The sequence below is a fragment of the Mastomys coucha genome, unplaced genomic scaffold (assembly GCF_008632895.1).
Source record: "Mastomys coucha isolate ucsf_1 unplaced genomic scaffold, UCSF_Mcou_1 pScaffold23, whole genome shotgun sequence".
Classification (NCBI taxonomy): Eukaryota; Metazoa; Chordata; class Mammalia; order Rodentia; family Muridae; genus Mastomys; species Mastomys coucha.
The window spans coordinates 94634674-94652826 of record NW_022196906.1 but is presented as its reverse complement, the minus strand read 5'-3'; the positions used below and the strand labels follow the sequence as shown (position 1 = coordinate 94652826).

General features: G+C 45.3%; 1 protein-coding gene across 1 annotated transcript in view; it reads left to right on the top strand.

Annotated features, from left to right (window-relative positions):
- Nucleotides 1–18153, top strand: part of Pccb (propionyl-CoA carboxylase subunit beta) — a 58031-nt gene that overhangs the window by 26447 nt on the left and 13431 nt on the right. The window contains exons 7-9 of the mRNA XM_031344521.1: nucleotides 12390–12498; nucleotides 15572–15692; nucleotides 16600–16681. Of these exons, the coding sequence (XP_031200381.1) occupies nucleotides 12390–12498; nucleotides 15572–15692; nucleotides 16600–16681 (312 nt within the window). The remainder of the gene's footprint in view (nucleotides 1–12389; nucleotides 12499–15571; nucleotides 15693–16599; nucleotides 16682–18153) is intronic.

The window sequence follows — 18153 nt, the reverse complement described above, 5'->3', positions numbered from 1 at the left end:
AAATTCAGATAAATTGAAATCATGTAACTTTTCTCATCATAATGCAATAAAAGTTAAAAAAAAAGAAGTCTTAAGAAAATATAAACATCTCACGAAGTATAATGGGAAGTGCTGAGCTGTCAGAGCTGTTTAATTCATCAGATAGAATAGCATTGAGTGATAGATCTAGGTATATTGGACACTTATAAAAGATTCATTTCTGGGGGTGTGGCTCCATTGGTAATGTCCTTGCTGTGCAGACACGTGCACGTTTGGATATCTAAGACTTATAAAAGCCTGAGCACACTGGTGACATAATCCTACCGTGAGGAAGCAGAGCGGGTTCCCATGGAGTTTGCTGGCCAGGCAGATCCGCCAAATCTGTACACTCCAGTCCAGGTTCAGTGAGAGACCCTGTCTCAAAATACGAGGTGGAGAAGCAATCGTTGTCAACTTCTGGTTAACACACGTATGCTCATGTGTGCACACCCCCCCCCACATATGTGCACACATACATATTACACACACATACATAAGCACATATACACAGAGACAGTTCTATTTGGGGTCACGTCTGATATCAAGATCCCTGCGTGTTAGGTCCAGTCAGCATCCCTTTCAGCGGTTGGCTGAGGCCGACCTCTCTCTGAGCCATGGGACATCATGCTCTTGGTTTCCTCTACCGTCTTGTCTCTTTAGTGACTTTATCTTGTCTCCTGACTTCAAGTACTGCTTTCTATGCTGTCCTCAAATATATTCACCAGGATTCACTTTCATAACAGCTTTTCCCTCTGAGCCTCAGTAAATGTCTCATACTTAACCAGGCACGCCTAGCATCATTTTTAGGCGGGTGAGAGATCCTAACTAAGGTCCTTTTTCTTGCAGCAAGCACTCTTACCCACTGCTCTTCCTGGCCTTTCCCATTTCCCATGGAAGTCCCACCCTCCAGGGCTCTTGTGGGATGACACAGTGACTGACATTTTCCCCTCATATCCCACATCCTAGCATCCTAGGCCCTCCCTTGGGGGATATAACCCCAGGCACCCCAGGTTCTTCTTAGTGCCCTGCTTTGACCACGCATATCATTTCCCACCTGGGTTACTGTAGAATTCTGGCTTCCTTCAACAGAAGGACTGTCAGCCAGCCAGCCAGTGGAACCACTCTCACGCCCCCATGGCTGTCTGAGCATCCTTGAGAAAAGCGCGCAGTGAGGAGGGCTGACCACTGGCTGCCGAAGGTTCAGCCTCAAGCCAGAACTATTTCTACCATCAACTTCGTTGAGTTCTGGATGACCCTGGCCTATCATTCGGAGTACTGCGATGTGTGCTAATGTGTCTGGTTAGGTGTAAGCAGGCTGTTGCTTGGAAGCGTGTCATTCTCCCTCCCAAGCTGTCTCCTGCAGCAGGAGGGCCAGTAGACAACTATTCCTTATCTCCTTGTAGTGGTGTGGGGTGAGAGGGAAAACTCAGTGGTTAATGGGATTGAGAGCACTTACTGCTCTTCCCGAGGATTCTGGTTTGGTCCCCAGCACTCATGTCAGGCAGCTCACAACTGTTGTGACTACAGGTCCAGGGACTCCCGTGCTCTCTTCAGGCCTCTGTGGGTACCTGCACCATACGCCTCCCAGCCCCATACACACATTTAAAAGGCAGCTGAAGTAAGGATGAGGACAGAGAGCCGAGGCTGCAGAAGTGTGAACTGCTATAGAGCCAGTGGGTGGGTGGTCTCTGCTTACTGGAAGAATCCCAGAGCCTATAAGGTCAAGAGTCTCACACCTGAGGCCACTGAGCTCTGACACTGACCATTGTCAGAGGCTGGGGAATCCCTATTCCTGGGTCTGCTCAGAGGCTGCAGTGGCAGCTGCTAAGGAATACCAACTTCTCTAGCCTGCGTAGGAGCTAAGAGCCCTGTTACCTGAAGCCTGCATCTGAGCTGTAACGGTAGGGTACCATCTGCTGCTGCTTCCACCTTCCGTCTGCCACTGCTTGCTCCTGTCACATGCCCACAGAGGGACACAGACACTGCCCAGCAACAGCCCTTGGCCTGCCATGATTTCTATCTCGGCAGAGCGAAAAGACCTCAGCCAGCTGGTTGCTAACACAATCACCCTGGTCAGAGATCATTTGACTGAATAGCTGAGGGTTTCTTTCTGGGCTAGCTGCTCTCCCTCATTGGCACATGCTGTTTTGATTACCATTAAGATAGGATAAATTTTGAAATAAAAAAGTGTGGGCCCAGTGTTGTGGTGTACATCTTTAATTCCAGGGTGTGGGAGGCAGAGGCAGGTGGATCATTGAGTTCAAACCTGGTCTTCAGAACAAGTTCCAGGACATTCAGGGCCATACAGGGAAACCCTGTCTTGAAAAAAAAAAATGTGAGATGCCAAACTTTGTTTTTTTTTTTGTCTGATTGTTTTGGCCATCTGCCGATCTGTGAAGGTTCCATGTCAGTTTTAGGCTGGATTTTCTGTTTTGGCTTCTAACAGCCTCATTGGGGACACATTGGCTCTGCTTGTTGCTTTACATAGCATGGACAGCTGACTTAAGTCTAGCTTCTAATTGTGGTAGCTCACACTGTAATCTCGGAACTCAGGAAGCTAAGACAGGAGGATTACTGCAACTTCAACAGCAGCAGCAGCCTTCTCTGCATGGTAAGCATTGAACTGGACAGGCAATGTGATGTACCATGCCCCTCTTTCAAAAACAGTAAGACAAACAAACAAAAAAAGGTTCATTTTGCTGATGTTTTCAGCCACTAGCCCTTAGTTTTACCGTGTTTGTGATTGTTGTTTCCTTTCTATTTTTCTAGTTCCTTTCCTCAGGTGGCTTTAGGTTTAGTCACCCCCCCTCCAGCGTGCACCACCCCCTGCCCCACTTTGAGGCTTTTACTAGTATGGCCCTCTTGACCCTCCGTATGCTCTATGAATCTTGATATGTTTTGGTTTTCCATTGTCTCAAGATCATTTCTGATTTCTCCTGTGCCTCCTCCTGCAGAGCATTGATTCTTTGTTTGTTTCATTTCATTTCTAAATGTCATGAAATTTCTGTTCCCGTCTGTCTAGTTTCAGGGCAGTGTGATCGATTTCAGTCTTGTGAAGTCAGTGGAGTCATATATTGTGAGAAACAGGTTACTTAGACCTGCATCCCAGGGTCTTAGCCCAATAATGGTCCATGTAGGCTTTTCTTTTTTATTTATTTAATGTATATGAGTACACTGTATGTATATTTAATGTATATGAGTACACAGATGGCATGTGGTTGTTGGGAATTGAACTCAGGACCTATGCTCCCTCCAGCCCCGCTCCCTCAGCCCTGTTTGCTCCACTGTATGCTGTAGCTCGGACACACCAGAAGAGGGCGTCAGATCTCATTACAGATGGTTGTGAGCCACCATGTGGTTGCTGGGAATTGAACTCAGGACCTCTGGAAGAGCAGTCAATACTCTTAACTGCTGAGCCATCTCTCTAGCACCCAGGTTTTTCTTTAGTACAGGATTCATGTGATGGTTTGTATATGCTTGGCCTAGGGAGTGGCATGAGTAGGAGGTGTGGCCTTGTTGGAGGAGGTGTGGCCTACTTGGAAGAAGTACATCATTGTGAGCATGAGCTTTAAGTCCTTTGTCTTAGCTGCATGGAAGCTAGTCTTCTCCAGGCTGCCTTCGGAACAAGATGTAGAACTTTCAGCAACTCCTATACCATGCTGCCTGGATGCTGCCATGCTTCCACCTTGACCATAATGCACTGAACCTCTGAAACTGTAAGCCAGCCCCAATTAAGTGTTGTCCTTATGAGCATTGCCTTGGTCATGGTGTCTGCTCACAGCAGTAAAACCCTATGACAATCCATTTTGGGGGCTCACATCTCTTTGATCTCCTTCGACCAGAACAGTTTCTTAGTCATGATGTTGATCATTATTTTTCCTTTTTCTTATGTGCTGGGGATTGAACCCAGGGCCTTACATACTAGGCAGAGGCAATGCCTTCTGGGCTATGGCTCCCGTCTTGATTACTGGCATTTTTCAAGGTTATAAGGTAAGTTACTTTGTTCTCCAGTGTGTATTTATCCAACATGTCTTTAAGATTAGATTCGTGCCGGGCGGTGGTGGTGCATGCCTTTAATCCCAGCACTTGGGAGGCAGAGGCAGGCGGATTGGATTTCTGAGTTTGAGGCCAGCCTGGTCTACAGAGTGACCAGTGGAAAAAAAAAAAAAAGAAAAAAAAAAAGGTTAGATTCATGGTTGGGAGCCCTGGTCCATCTATGGCATTCATGGTGATGGGTCCTCCATTGAGACACTCACTGGTCATGTGGTATCCTGTGCCTCCTTCAGGAATTTGTCTCTCCATGTTCCTCAGCGACTGCTCATCTGTCCATTGGGACGCTAGTTTGGTAACTGAGGTTTGTCTGGCATGCCATTGTCGCTCTCTGTCACTTATTTACACCTTTTGGGTAGACCCTTCCAGACTACTCAGATCTACTCTGCACCCATTGATGTTTCTTATGCAAACCTGTTCATCCTCGATGGCCGTAGATGTAGCTTTTGGAAGAGCCTGGGTTCTTCCTACCCCACTTGTACTTACACTGGACATGGTGGTGCTTGTCTGTAACCCCAGCAGCAGGACCTCAGTGTCAGGCTGGCAAGATGGCTCAGTGGGTAAACCACTTGCAAGCCTTGCAAGCCTGCATTTGATCCTTAGAACCCCTGTGAAAGCAGAGAACTGACTCCCCATAGTTGTCTTCAGACCTCCACTCACAAGTGTCATGGTGCACGTGTGCCAGGCCCCTCTCACCTTTCCTCTCGCATGATAATAAATAATGACGCCACCCTCTTCCCCAGCCTGTGGAAACCACTGGTCTCTTTATTGCCTGTATTTTTAAAAATTATAATTATTTTATGGGTATGGGTATTTTGCCTGTGTATATATGTACCATCTGTGTGCCTGGTGCCCATGGAGGCCAGAACACTGTGTCAGATCCCCCGGCACTGGAATTACAGATGGTTGCGAGCTGCTGTGTGGGTATTGGGAAATGAACCCAGATCCTGTATAAGAGCAGCCAGTACTTGTGAGCACAGAGCCATCTCTCTCCCCTGCATGTATGCTTTGCGCTTTCTGGAATCTAATGTAGTTGGGATCCCCTCATTACTGGCTGTATGGAGTCTCTTCAGGCTGGCTTCCTTCCTTAACTTAGTCTTACACTTTAAAGTTCCTTACTTTCCTGGCATGGTAGCGTGTGTCTTAGTACCAAATACTATTTCCTTATCTATATCTTTCAGGGATTATTTTTTTCTCTTTACCTGCTGAAGAACATCTTGGTCCCTTCCAAGTTTCAGCATTACTGCTATAAACATCCGGGTCCTGTGTGGATTGCGGATGGCCGTCATCAGATGGCTTGAGTAAATGCCAGAGTGCACTGCAGAATTAGGCGTTGAATATGGATTTAGTTTTAGAAGAAGCTGCCAGACTGTTTTCCAAAGTTGGAACTTCACCATGCATTCCCAGGGGTTGAACCCAGGGTCTAGCCCAGGCAAGCACTCTTAACAGCCTCTATCCTCAAGCTAGACCCTTGTCAAAGATCAGTTGACTTTGAGAGCTTGTTCGTAGACTCCATGGTTGGTTCTCTTGGTGCTTGTTTTTGGGGACAAGACAATCACTGCCTTGACTACTATATATTTAGTATGTTTTAAGGTTTATTTTTGTTTTATTGTGTAAGAGTGTTTTGTATGCACACGTGTGGGTACAGTGCCCACTGATGCTAAAAGAAGGTGTCAGACCCCCTGGGACTGGATATAAAATACATAAATGTAATTAAAAAAATTTTTTTTCAAAAGAAATCACATATTTCACAAGATGGTTACAAGTTAAAGCCAGAATTGATTCTTTAGAGTAATCTAATTTACATCTAAATCTAAGAATTCCAGAAAATTATTCTGAAGTTTATTTCAACTTTATGAGAAACATAAAGCTGACCTTGGGTTCCCGTATGGGAGCATCACTCGACTGGGATCAGTCCTCAGACCCCAGGGGTCAGTCTCCAGCTAACTGGTCAGTGTTAATATACAGCTTCCTTAAGTAAAATCTCCAGTAGCTTAGAACAGGGTTCCTGGGTCTGATTAAAGACTGGGAGAGCATTAATCCCAGCAGGCACTTTCACAAAATTTGTGTTTGTGGAAAATGCTGTAATTGAAGTCCTTACCATGATTGTTGTCAAAGTGTGGGGGGGTTTACAACCTGTTACCCGAGGCAGGTCCTGCCACTGTCCTCGGTAGAAATTAAAGAGTCAAATTAGTGGAAACCAGAAGGTGCTCACTGTCCACATTTGGAAAGGGGACAAGGAGAGATCTAGGGAACCCTGAAGTCAGTCTTCAGTCCTGAAGTGAGGCTAACGTTTAAATAGAGGAATGTATGCTTCTATGCAAGTCTGGTCAAGGTGTGGCCCCAGCCACCACAGACTCCTCCTCCTCCAGCCTCATCCTGCAGGTGGCCTGATAGTTCTGTAGGAATCTGTGAGGGCTTCCAGGGAGACATGTTTCCCCCTGTAGCTGGTGCCTGTTCCTTCTCCAGATGAGATTCCTGGGGAAAATCTCATTTCTTTATGGGTCCATTGTTTCTATAGACCAATATATTGAGAGATTCCAGGACCTATTTAGATGGTCTTCATTTCTGCTAGGCCTGTAGGTCATTTTATTATCTTAGAATGTCAGTTGCAGCCTGAGAAATGGATGGCACCCGACTGTTTACAGAGCTTTTCAAATATTTTGAAATTTATACAACAGCCTTCTAGGGCACTGTGCTTTTGCTGTGTGTGACAGAGTCCATACAAGCCATCTACCAGAATGTGAATTTTAGCCCAGAAGGAAGATCCTGTCGATCAAGTGTTCCTCTTGTGTGAGTTATTCCAGATATTGTGGTAGTATAAAACTTCAGAATAATTTTCCATGATGAATACATTTTTTCTGACAGGAACCTGTGATCTAACAGGCCTCCCCTCCGGCTGACATAGTGCCAAGCCTCTGTTTTTATTGCCTGGTATTGTAGGATGACTTCAGATCTAGTCTTGATTTGGTGCCTAGGGACTAGCTCAGTGTGGTCTTTGAAGCACTTGGTCCTCCTGGGCCAGACCTGTACTGTTTGCTTCGCCCTCTCCCAACTGGTTCTGTCCGGTTTTATTTGGTTTGGCCAGAATGCGAAGCCGTAGGACTAGAGGTGTGTTTCCAGGCACTGGGCCATTTCCAGGGGCTGGGCTGTCTTAGCTGGTATTTTTCCCTTTCCCCTTCTCTCTCTGTGCTTTAAGATTTAGCAGTTGCTTCTAATCAGACTGCAAAGCATTGTTGAAGCTCTGCTGTTCTTTGGCATATCCGGAGGCAATTTTCTCATCCCCTTTATCACCCCACATTCTTGGAAATATCCAGGTAGCTCCTCTGGTGTCTTTCTCAGCTGCCTCCTCCCCGCAGCTCTTCACAGCCTCTACAGTAACTTTCCCTTCTAGAGCCACATGCTGTCGTACTTCCTGATGGGTGCCAGGCTTCTATGTGCTATCTCAGAGAGACGCCTTCCCTGCTACCACATTCTGTCACTTTCTTAGCCTATGAGGCTTGAAACACTTCAGAACACTACAGTATGATGGAGTGGGGAACTTAGGGGGTGGGTCTTCAGCAAATGTGTGCCCGAGTCCAGGCATGCACTAGGGCAACTTTGGTGTTCATTATGAGTGGCTGCAGAGGAGCCAATGCTTCTCAGTCTTGGGGAGGAACCCCACCTCATGCTGTAGTGTCCAAATCGGGGAGGTTTTTGCAGTTTCTGGTTAAACTTCTGGGATCCCCACTCTGTGATCTAGTGTGGAAGCTGCACACTGCCCTAGTTGCCACTGGGGTTGCCCCGAGCAGTTTAAGACTTGGAAACTAACTGCCCAATAGCATCTCCCTGACCTTTGGGATAGAAGCACACTGTCAGCTTTTGAGGACAAAGCTGTGCCTTTGGGGTCTCATCCTACTTTGGCCTCCTTGGAATGGGGGGGGGAAGGGGATTACTGTTGTCAAGTACTTTATCCTCTCAATAATCACCACCCTCTCTGGCTGACTAGTCTCTGCCTTGCTCATGTTAGTCTCAAGGTCTCAGGCTAGACCAAAAAAAAAAAAAAAAAAAAAAAAAAAAAAAAAAAAAAAAAAAAAAAAAAAAAAAAAAAAAAAAAAAAAAAATTAAAAGTATGTCTGTGCACAGCATGCATGTAGTACTTAGGGTGACCAGAAGAGGGCACCAGTTACCCTAGAATTGTACTCTTAACTACCTAACCATCTCTCCATAGCCTAGTTTTCTGACTTTGTTTTTGGGTTTTTTGGTTTTGTTTTGTTTTGGTTTGATTTGGTTTGGTTTTTTTGTTTTGTTTTGTTTTGGTTTGGTTTGGTTTGGTTTTATTTTGGTTTTTCGAGACAGGGTTTCTATGTATAGCCCTGGCTGTCCTGGAACTCATTCTGTAGACCAGGCTGGCCTCAAACTTAGAAATCTGCCTTCCTCTGCCTCCCAAGTGCTGCGCCACCACTGCCCGGCCCTAGTTTTCTGTTTTAATTAACAGATATAGTTCCATTTTCAGAAGGCATATACCTTCTGATAATGCATCTGATTTTAATCATGTGCGTGACCAATTATGCAGAGGCATAAGATGGTAAATGGGAGATTCTCCCCAGCTAGGCAAACACGATTGCCTTATTGTGCATGTATCCACAGATCTCCATCTCGAGCTTTTTTCTATTTTCTTTTCGTTTTTAGACAGGGTTTCTCTGCTTAGCCCTGGCTGTCCTGGAGCTTGTTCTGTAGACCAGGCTGACCTTGAACTCAGGGACCCACCTGCCTCTGCCTCCCAAGTACTGGGTTTTAAGGTATGTAACACCACCTCCAGGGTTAGTTCTTTTCTTTTTAAAATTACTATCAATAATATTCTATAAATACTTACAAACCAGCGTGTGTGTAGTGGGAAAGGCCTTACTGGTATGATTCTAAACAAGGACACAACATAGAAAATATACAGATACATAGACACACAGACATACACAGACAAAGACACTCACACACTTTGTAACATTGCATGTTTTTCTGTTGTCTCCCAGATCCTGGGTAAATTCATATTCTAGCAAGAGCCTTAGAGCTGTTGATGAATTTAAATGAGGAACATCCATATAAACAAGAACAGGTAAGAGTACTCAGAGAGCTAATGATCTTTACATGTTAAGTCATAATTACAGCTCTAAGTGAAAGGCCATATCTATTGGTGTCTCTTCATTGTCCCTTGGGTATACTATAAGAAGCGACATTTGGCTTTAAAGTGTCAGCCTCAGATCTCTGTATTAATAAGATCACTGGTGCATGACAGTTGGCCTCGTGCTTAAGCAGGATCAAGCTGACAGCGGTACATGCTTTTACTAGTATGGGGGCATCCCTGGATAGACTTGGGATGATAACTGCTCTCAGGCTTATACCAAGTGGGCAGTGATGGTGCAGGACTTTAATCCCAGCACTCAGGAGGCAGAGGCAGGCAGATCTCTTGTGAGTTTAAGACCAGCCTGGTCTACAGAGGGAGTTTCAGGACAGCTAGGGCTAAACAGAGAAACCCTGTCTCAATAAACAAGCAAAAATAATTAATAATCAATTTGTATGTGCCTGCAGATGAGAATACTTAATCTGAAAAATTCAAGTGTTCTCCTTTTAAATGTTTATTTTGGTTTTTATTTTATTTTATTTTGAGACAGGGTCTCACTATGTAATCTAGCCCTGGCCTTCCTGGAACTCATAGATATTCCCCTTGTCTCTGGCTCCAGTGCTAGGCTTAAAGGCATGCACCACAGTGCCTAGCTTGGTCTTTTTAAATTTATCAGAAATTATAATCTAGAGAACATTAAACATAAAACAGCAGCAAAAAACAAAAATGCAGACATTTAAAGTTGTAGTATCAGGCTATTCTTTTTTCTTAGTTTGTCAATGTCAGTGGAGAGAACTAACACACACACACATACATACACTATTCATTAAACACACAGACAGAATAATATGAACTGATGAAGCTGGGCAGTGGTGGCTCACACCTTTAATCCCAGCACTTGGGAGGCAGAGGCAGGCGGATTTCTGAGTTTGAGGCCAGCCTGGTCTACAGAGTGAGTTTCAGGACAGCCAGGGCTACACAGAGAAACCCTGTCTTGAAAAACCATAAAAAAACCCCAACCAACCAACCAACAAAGGAACAAAAACATACTGATGATTTGGATAGGGGATTTACTGCAGGATTGCTTATTTAGTAATTTACTAGAAATTTAAGTGGTCACTTAAATTATGCCAAACTGTGCAATATAGTTATGGAAAATCTACAGTATTCATGGATTCTTTTTAAGATATCATATATTTTGTTTAAAAAAAAATAAGGCAAATTTGTTTGGAAATAATATGCACAGGACACTGTTCCAAAGAATTGTGTCAAAAGAAAAATGTTTGTTTTAGAAAATATGTTTGACATATCGAATGTCTCTGGAAAGACAGAACAGAGCCTGAAGTGGCCACTTTTCAGGATGGAGTCTGGAGATTTGGAAATCAGAGATATAGATTCATTTTCCGTTGCCCCCACTTCTGTATAAATGTTTTATATAAAGTAGAAGCTACATATTAATGTTTGGTATGGTGGTGTGCACCTGTAATCCTAGCATGTATGAGGCAGAGGCAGGTTGATCTAAAGTTTGAGGTCAGTGTGGGCTTTATAACCAGTCAGAATCTCCAGTCTCTCAGTCAGTTGTCTGTCTGTCTGTCTGTCTGTTTCTGTCTCTCCCCCTTCCCTTTTTTTTTTTTTTTTTTTTTAGTTTTTCTGAGACAGGTTTTCTCTGTATAGCCCTGGCTGTCCTGGAACTCATTTGTTTACCATGCTGGCCTCGAACTCAGAAATCCGCCTGCCTCTGCCTCCCAAGTGCTGGGATTAAAGGAGTGCGCCACCACCGCCCCGGCTTCCCCCTTCCCTTTCTTTACCTGCTGTCCTCTCAGTAATAACCAGAATACTGGCTAATGGCTTTTCCCAAAACCATCCACACTTAAGGTAGTTCCCTGTGTACCGTCTTGATGCCTCAGCTCCTTCATGGAAATGTGAAGTTGTACGAGGTTTTGTTTTTAAAGATTTATTTACTTATTTTGTGTGTATGAGTACACTGTAGCTGTACAGATGGCCATCATGTGGCTGTTGGGAATTGAACTAAGGATGGTCCCGCTCCCTCTGGCCCACTTGCTCTAGCATAGTATACTGTAGCTGACTTCAGACGCCCCAGAAGAGGGCGTCAGATCTCATTATGGGTGGTTGTGAGCCACTATGTGGTTGCTGGGATCTGAACTCAGGACCTTCGGAAGAGCAGTCAGTGCTCTTACCTGCTGAGCCATCTCACCAGCCCCAAGTTGTAGGAGTTTTTAAAAGTTTTAATGACAGAATCCTGGGAAGAGCTACAAAACAAGCACATAGTACGTCAGGGCTACCTGTGGCCCTAGGTTTGCCACACTGCAGGTTGAAGCACACTGCAGTTTGCCACACTGAGACTGAAGTGTGTTTTTCTGAGAATGGTGTGCATCTTAGTCAGTATTCCATTGCTGTGAAGTGATACCATGACCATGGCAATTCTTTTTTTTTTTTTTTTTGGTTTTTTTCTTTTTTGTTTGTTTGGTTTTTTGAGACAGGGTTTCTCTGTGTAGTCCGGGCTGTCCTGGAACTCACTCTGTAGACCAGGCTGGCCTCGAACTCAGAAATCCACCTGCCTCTGCCTCCCAAGTTCTCGGATTAAAGGCGTGAGCTGCTGCCGCCCGGCAACCATGACAACTCTTTTATATATATATATATATAAAGCATTTAATTAGGGCTTGCTTACAGTTTCAGGGATTTGTCCAGGGTCGTTATCCAGGGAGCATGGCAGCATCCAGACACCGTGCTGGAGAAGGAGCTACATCATGATCCATAGGCAGCCGGAAGGCCTCCTAATCCTTTCAAGCAGTACTGCTCTCTGGTGACTATGTATTCAAATCTGTGAGCCTCTGGGGGCCATTCTCATTTAAATCATCACAGTCTGGGCTGGTGAGATGGCTCAGCAGGTAAGAGCACTGACTGCTCTTCTGAAGGTCCTGAGTTCAATTCCCAGCAACCACATGGTGGCTCACAACCATCCGTAATGAGATCTGATGCCCTCTTCTGGTGTGTCTGAAGAGAGCAACGGTGTACTCATAAATCTTAAAAACAATCTCAGTGTGGCTCAGAAAGCAAGTCTTTATTCAGCCCGTGGGCATCTAGAGTCCCAGCCTCTTCCTGACACTCTCCTCTGTCACCTTTCCTACATTTGTGGTCTTGGTGAGTGAGCTCTGAGTAGCAATGGTGCCTTGACTTTGACACTGTGGACATCTGATTTCAGGACACGTCCTACCTGTTTATCACTGGCCCTGAAGTTGTGAAGTCTGTTACCAATGAGGATGTCACTCAGGAGCAGCTGGGTGGTGCCAAGACCCACACCACTGTGTCAGGTGAGAGGCGCGTGAACATGATCTTCCTTCTCTCCGGAGGTGAGAAGAAGGCATTGCTGCCAGGCGGTGGTGGCGCATGCCTTTAATCCCTGCACTTGGGAGGCAGAGGCAGGCAGATTTCTGAGTTTGAGGCCAGCCTAGTCTACAGAGTGATTTCCAGGACAGCCAGGGCTACACAGAGAAACCCTGTCTTGAAAAAGTTAAAAAAAAATTTAAAAAAGGCATTGCTGTGCAGGGTGGTGATTTACACCCACAGAAGTGGTAGGCAGATTGCAGTCTCAGACTAAGTGGTAGGCTATTACTAACATCCCACACCCGCACTCCCAGACCGCCCACGTGCTAGGCTAGCAGTTCTCTATAGTCTCTCGTCTGTAAAGGGATGTTGGGACTGTCTAGGTGGTCATAAGTAGGTGCGACTTATAGACGTTCAGCCGAACTTGCAAAGGAATATTCTGGAGTGCTATCTTGGGGTTTTTACTTTTGACTTTGAGGAAAATGTTATTTCAGTTACACCTTACTGCACACCGAGGATTCTAGCTGGTGGAATTAGATGTGGTCATGAGCCAACTTTATTTCTGGGTGTCTTAGTTAGGGTTTTACTGCTCCGAACAGACACCATGACCAAGGCAACCCTTATAAGGACAACAATATTTAATTGGAGCTGGCTTACAGGTTCAGAGGTTCAGTCCATTATCATCAAGGTGGGAACATGGCAGCATCTAGGCAGGCATGGTGCAGGGAGAGCTGAGAGTTCTACATCTTCATCTGAAGGCCACTAGGAGAAGACTGACTTCCATGCAGCTAGGATGAGGATCTCAAAGTCCACTCCCACAGTGACACACTTCCTTCAAGGCCACACCTAATATTGCTCCTTCTTGGGCCAAACATATTCAAACCACCACACTGCGTATTTGCTAATTTTAGACAGTTCATATAAGTGGGGTCATACAACGATGCTGTCTTTTAAATTTTTTTCATAGTGTGTATTTATTGTACAAAATGTTTCTGTGTCTACCTTTTTGAATGTGTCTATCAGGTACTTTGTTCATATCTACCCCATTTCCCTCTCTTGTCTCCCTTTATTGATTTCTTTTCTCTTCTCATACTATCTCTTATCAACTGCCATGTTGGTGTGTGTGTGTGTGTGTGTGTGTACACTACATATTGTGTGAATGTGGCAAGGGGGACAGCATAATATCCATGAGAAGGTTGGAGGACAACTGGTGGGAATTGGTTCTCTCCTTTTACATGTGGGTCCCAGGGATCAAACTCAGATTGTCTGGCTTAGTCACCAATGGCTTTTCCTGTTAAGCCATCTCAGTGGCCCATGGCATATGTTTTTTGAAAGTCTAAATTCCACAGAAAACATTTTTTGCAGGGGGGATGGGCACAGGAGGGGGAGGTATGAGGAAATGATATAATTATAATTTTCAAATTTAAAAACTGTTAGTCTTTTGTGACTAGCTTCTTTTACTGGTATACTTTTTACATTTATTTTTTGTTTTGAGGTAGTGTCTCACTGGGTCTCCTGATTGCCATGGAACTCACAAGGAGACCAGACTGTCTTCACACTCCTTTGCTGGGGTTATAGTCTGTGCCACCATACCCAGTTTGCCGTGGATTTTTAAAGTTTGTCTGTGACAAGTCTTTGTCACATATCATGACTTTATTCCTTTCAATGGAGTAATTGTCTAATGTATAGATGTATAACTATTAATTTAATTACTTATTTTAGAGATAGGATCTCACTAAGTTTCTCTGGCTAGCCTTGAATTCTTAATCCTCCTGCCTCAGCTTCTTGAGTGCTGGTATTATAGATGTAGGCTACCATTCACTCTTTTCATTCTTTATTCCCCAGTAATGGAGATTATACCCAGGGCATCCAGCATGTTAAACAAACTGGTCTACCACTGAGCCTAAGGCCCAGCCCTAACATGTCTTGTTTATCTATGGTTAGACACTTGTGTCTTCTAACATGTATATGTTGTGTTTATGATATAATATCCTGTTATAAACATTTGTGTGGGAGCTTTTGTATGACATTTTTATTTCTTGCTGGCACAGGTTCGGGTTTGAGTGGAATAGCTGTTGATCTTTTTGAGGATCTGCCAGACTGCCTTCCAGAATGTTGTGCCAGTTTATAAATATTTTTTGAGTAATAGGATTCAGTCTTGTTGAGAATATTCCTTTCTCATTTATCAGATAGCGAGTGTATGAATCATTGTGCTTGGTGCTAAGAATATGTCTGTGGAGACAACATAACCCCGTCCACAGGCAGGCAATATAAGATAAGAGGACATCATGTAGTGCATTTGAAGTAAAATGGTCTGTGGGAAAGAACAGGCCACCGTATGTTGGATTGTTGAGGTTTTAACCATGGGCAAGGGTTGGACTCACCTTGAGGATGCTATATGAATGGGCTTAAAGGGCTTCCCTGTGGCCATCAAGGGGGATGCACCCAGGCGTGGGCAATCGCTTATGCAAAGCCACGGGGTCGAAGAGTGATTGGCTGAGTGATGAACAGCAAGGAGGGTGACTGGTGTGGTTTCACATCCCTCTGGTGTCTTTGAAGACAGAGATATCATGGGGCACTGGTGGAAACAGATGGTCTGGGTGAGGCAGGCTTGGAAGAGTTCTGCTAGGCCCTTGTTTGGCTGGTTTTTATTTCCAAACACTTCCAGAACTAGGCTTGACCCCTCACCAGGGCCAAGGGTGTTCCTCCTTTGCCTCCACCATTAGTAAGCCCCACTGTGGAGCATCACCTTTCTCAGTGAGGGGGGAGCGGCTGTGGGGGAGCTGGTGTAGAATAGTCTCTCACTGCTTACAGAACAGTGAGGTGTGTCGATCTTCCCCTATAGTGCAGAGAACCGGAGGGCATGGGCCAGCAAAGAAGCTCCACAAGACAGAGAATAGGCTCTGGCCAGGGGCATGGGTGCCTGTCCTGGGCAGGACCGAGGACAGAGCTGTCAGCTTGGTTGGTGGCAGTCAAGCTGGAGAAGCCCATGAGCATCTACATACATCATCTGTAGGTGACCGTGAGCCCTTGGGCCTTCCATCCTCTCTGTGTTCTCAGGTGTGGCCCACAGAGCTTTCGACAATGACGTTGATGCTCTGTGTAACCTGCGTGAGTTCTTCAACTTCCTGCCCCTCAGCAGCCAGGACCCGGCTCCCATCCGAGAGTGCCACGACCCCAGGTGGGTGGTAGCGGGCTTACCATTCTCTGGCTTTCTGGGCCTCTCTGTCCTGACAGGACCTCAGGTCAGTTTGGAGTAGGTTGTGGAGTATGTCAGCAAGGTCCCAGCTATGGTGAAGATGGGGGCGTCTGGGGACAGGAGCAGTTGTTGCTGATTTCCTTACTTCTCTAGTTTCTGATGGATCACTCCAGGGGCGGAAGAGACCACAAGATTTTGCTCAGACTTTTGAGTTGTCTAAACATGGAGATGGAAGTTTTTTTTTTTTTTTCCAGTCTTGATAAGGAACAACCTGAGTGATGTAGAAGCACATCCTTAAGGAAATGTTTGTGTGCGCTGTCTGGTTGTGGGCAGTGCGCTGCTGACCACTTTGTAAGCTGCTGGGTCCTCTAGGGAAGTGGGCACAAGCTTTGTCTTGATACCTCTGCCGTGCCAGAGGAAGCGTTTTAGGACAGGGTATGACGGGTCTGTGGTGATGTGTCCAGTGGGCCTGCAGCTTTGCCGCCTAATGGGGTTGCGGCTGGTTAACCTGCTTTGGGGATGAGACCCACCTGTTTCTTAGCTCTTCTGTCTTAGATGCTGCAGGAAGTTAGAGAGGGGTTCCCAGGCTTTGTCCTGCTCTGTCCAGTGTCCTTTAGAGACCACGCTGTGTCTCCAGCATAGGAAACGCTCTGGAAGGACAAAGGCAAACAGAAGAACTATGATCAGGAGAAATCTCATTTTTTTCCTTTTTTTTTTTTTTTGTTTTTTAACCACACATGTTAGAATTTCACTCAGGTCTGTTTAGTGACATGGTGACAGGGGCAGTGAGGACACATTACCCAATCAGTGTGCTGATTCCTTCATCTCCTTCTCAGCTCGCACAGGAGGACGGTGGTTTCCACACTCACTCCATCTGCTTCTTTTCTAGTGACCGTCTGGTTCCCGAGCTGGACACAGTTGTCCCTTTGGAGTCAAGCAAAGCCTACAACATGCTGGATATCATACATGCAGTGAGTGCCCTGTCCTGTCTTGCCTACCCTAGCTCAGCCTCAGCCACGGTCATTGGGCGTGTGCTTAGTGAGTTGGGTTTGTTTTGGTCTCAGTGTTCGCACAGGTGGAAAATGCCGTGGCCAAGGACCAGTAGGCAGGATGTTCTGGCAGGGGCTGATGGCTGTGACATCATAAGGGCTCAGATAGACTTGAGGGTTGGGTCCACAGAGCTCGGGGGCTTTAGAAGGCATCGAAGGACACAGAATTGATGCCATATCCTGGGCTGGAGTGAGGCAAAGTTGAACTTGTTGAGTGATGCTGTTGGATGCTTCTGGTCAGGTTGCAGTGTCTTCCGAGAGAGAGGGGAGTGTGTGTGTGAAGCTTAGGAGGTGTGTGGCGCCTCGTCCTTGGTGCAGCCGTGTCCTGGCTTGAGCCGTGAAGGCAGCTGTTGGGCTCTGGGTGCATTTGCAGGTGGCAATTGTCTCCTGCACCTCGCTCTGCTCTGCGCAGCTCTTGCTTCTGGGCGGAATGTCAGTGGTTCTGTTTGCTCAGCCTGGCCTGTAACCTGTGATCTGTTTCTACTCCTTTATTCCTGAAGCATGCACAAAGCAGCAGACATGGCCAAGCTGCCCCTTCTCACGCCTTCATCTATATCTTTGGGTAATAAATCTTACTGTCACCTACAGGGAAACATTTACAAAAGATTTTGAATGAAGGCAGAAAGAAAACATTCATTTCGATAAAACAAAAAATTACAAATAATTGGCTGGTGACGCGTTCAGCAGATAATAAAGGTCCCTGCCACCAAGCCTAATGACCCGAGTGAGCCCTAGGACCTCATGGGAAAAAGAGAGCTGGCTCCCACAAGTTATCTGATCTCCATATACAAGTGGTGGCGCGCACACATACACACACACACATTCACATACACACATACACACACACACATTCACATATACACACACACACACACACACACACACACACTGTAAAAGTAACTTTTCTTTACCTGAAGAAGTAATTGTCATCTCCAAGACTTACTCCTCAATAAGCTCATCCTTTCTATTTCTTTCTGAACTCTGGTTGACTGGTTCAACTCAGTTCTTCTGGCTCAAACGCCTCTCCAGTCTGACTGATTCAAACTGACTTTTCTCTACATCTGACTTTTTGCTCTGCTTGGCCTCAAACTAACTCTAGCAATCTTTTCTAATCTTCTGGCTCCTTCTTATTCTCTGGCTTCAACTGCCTCTACAAACCTGCACTGAACTTCCTGGACGCACAACCATCTGTAACTCTAGCTCAAAGGTCTGATGATCTTCTAGCTCCACAGGCACTGCCTGCATGTGGCAGGCACATGCATACATGTAGTACACGTACATACATGTACACCAAATACTCATATACATAAAATAAAAATAAATCTAAGATATCTTTAAAGTTATAAACAATATTGTTCTAAACTAGAGATTCTTTTTTTTTTTTTTTTTTTTTT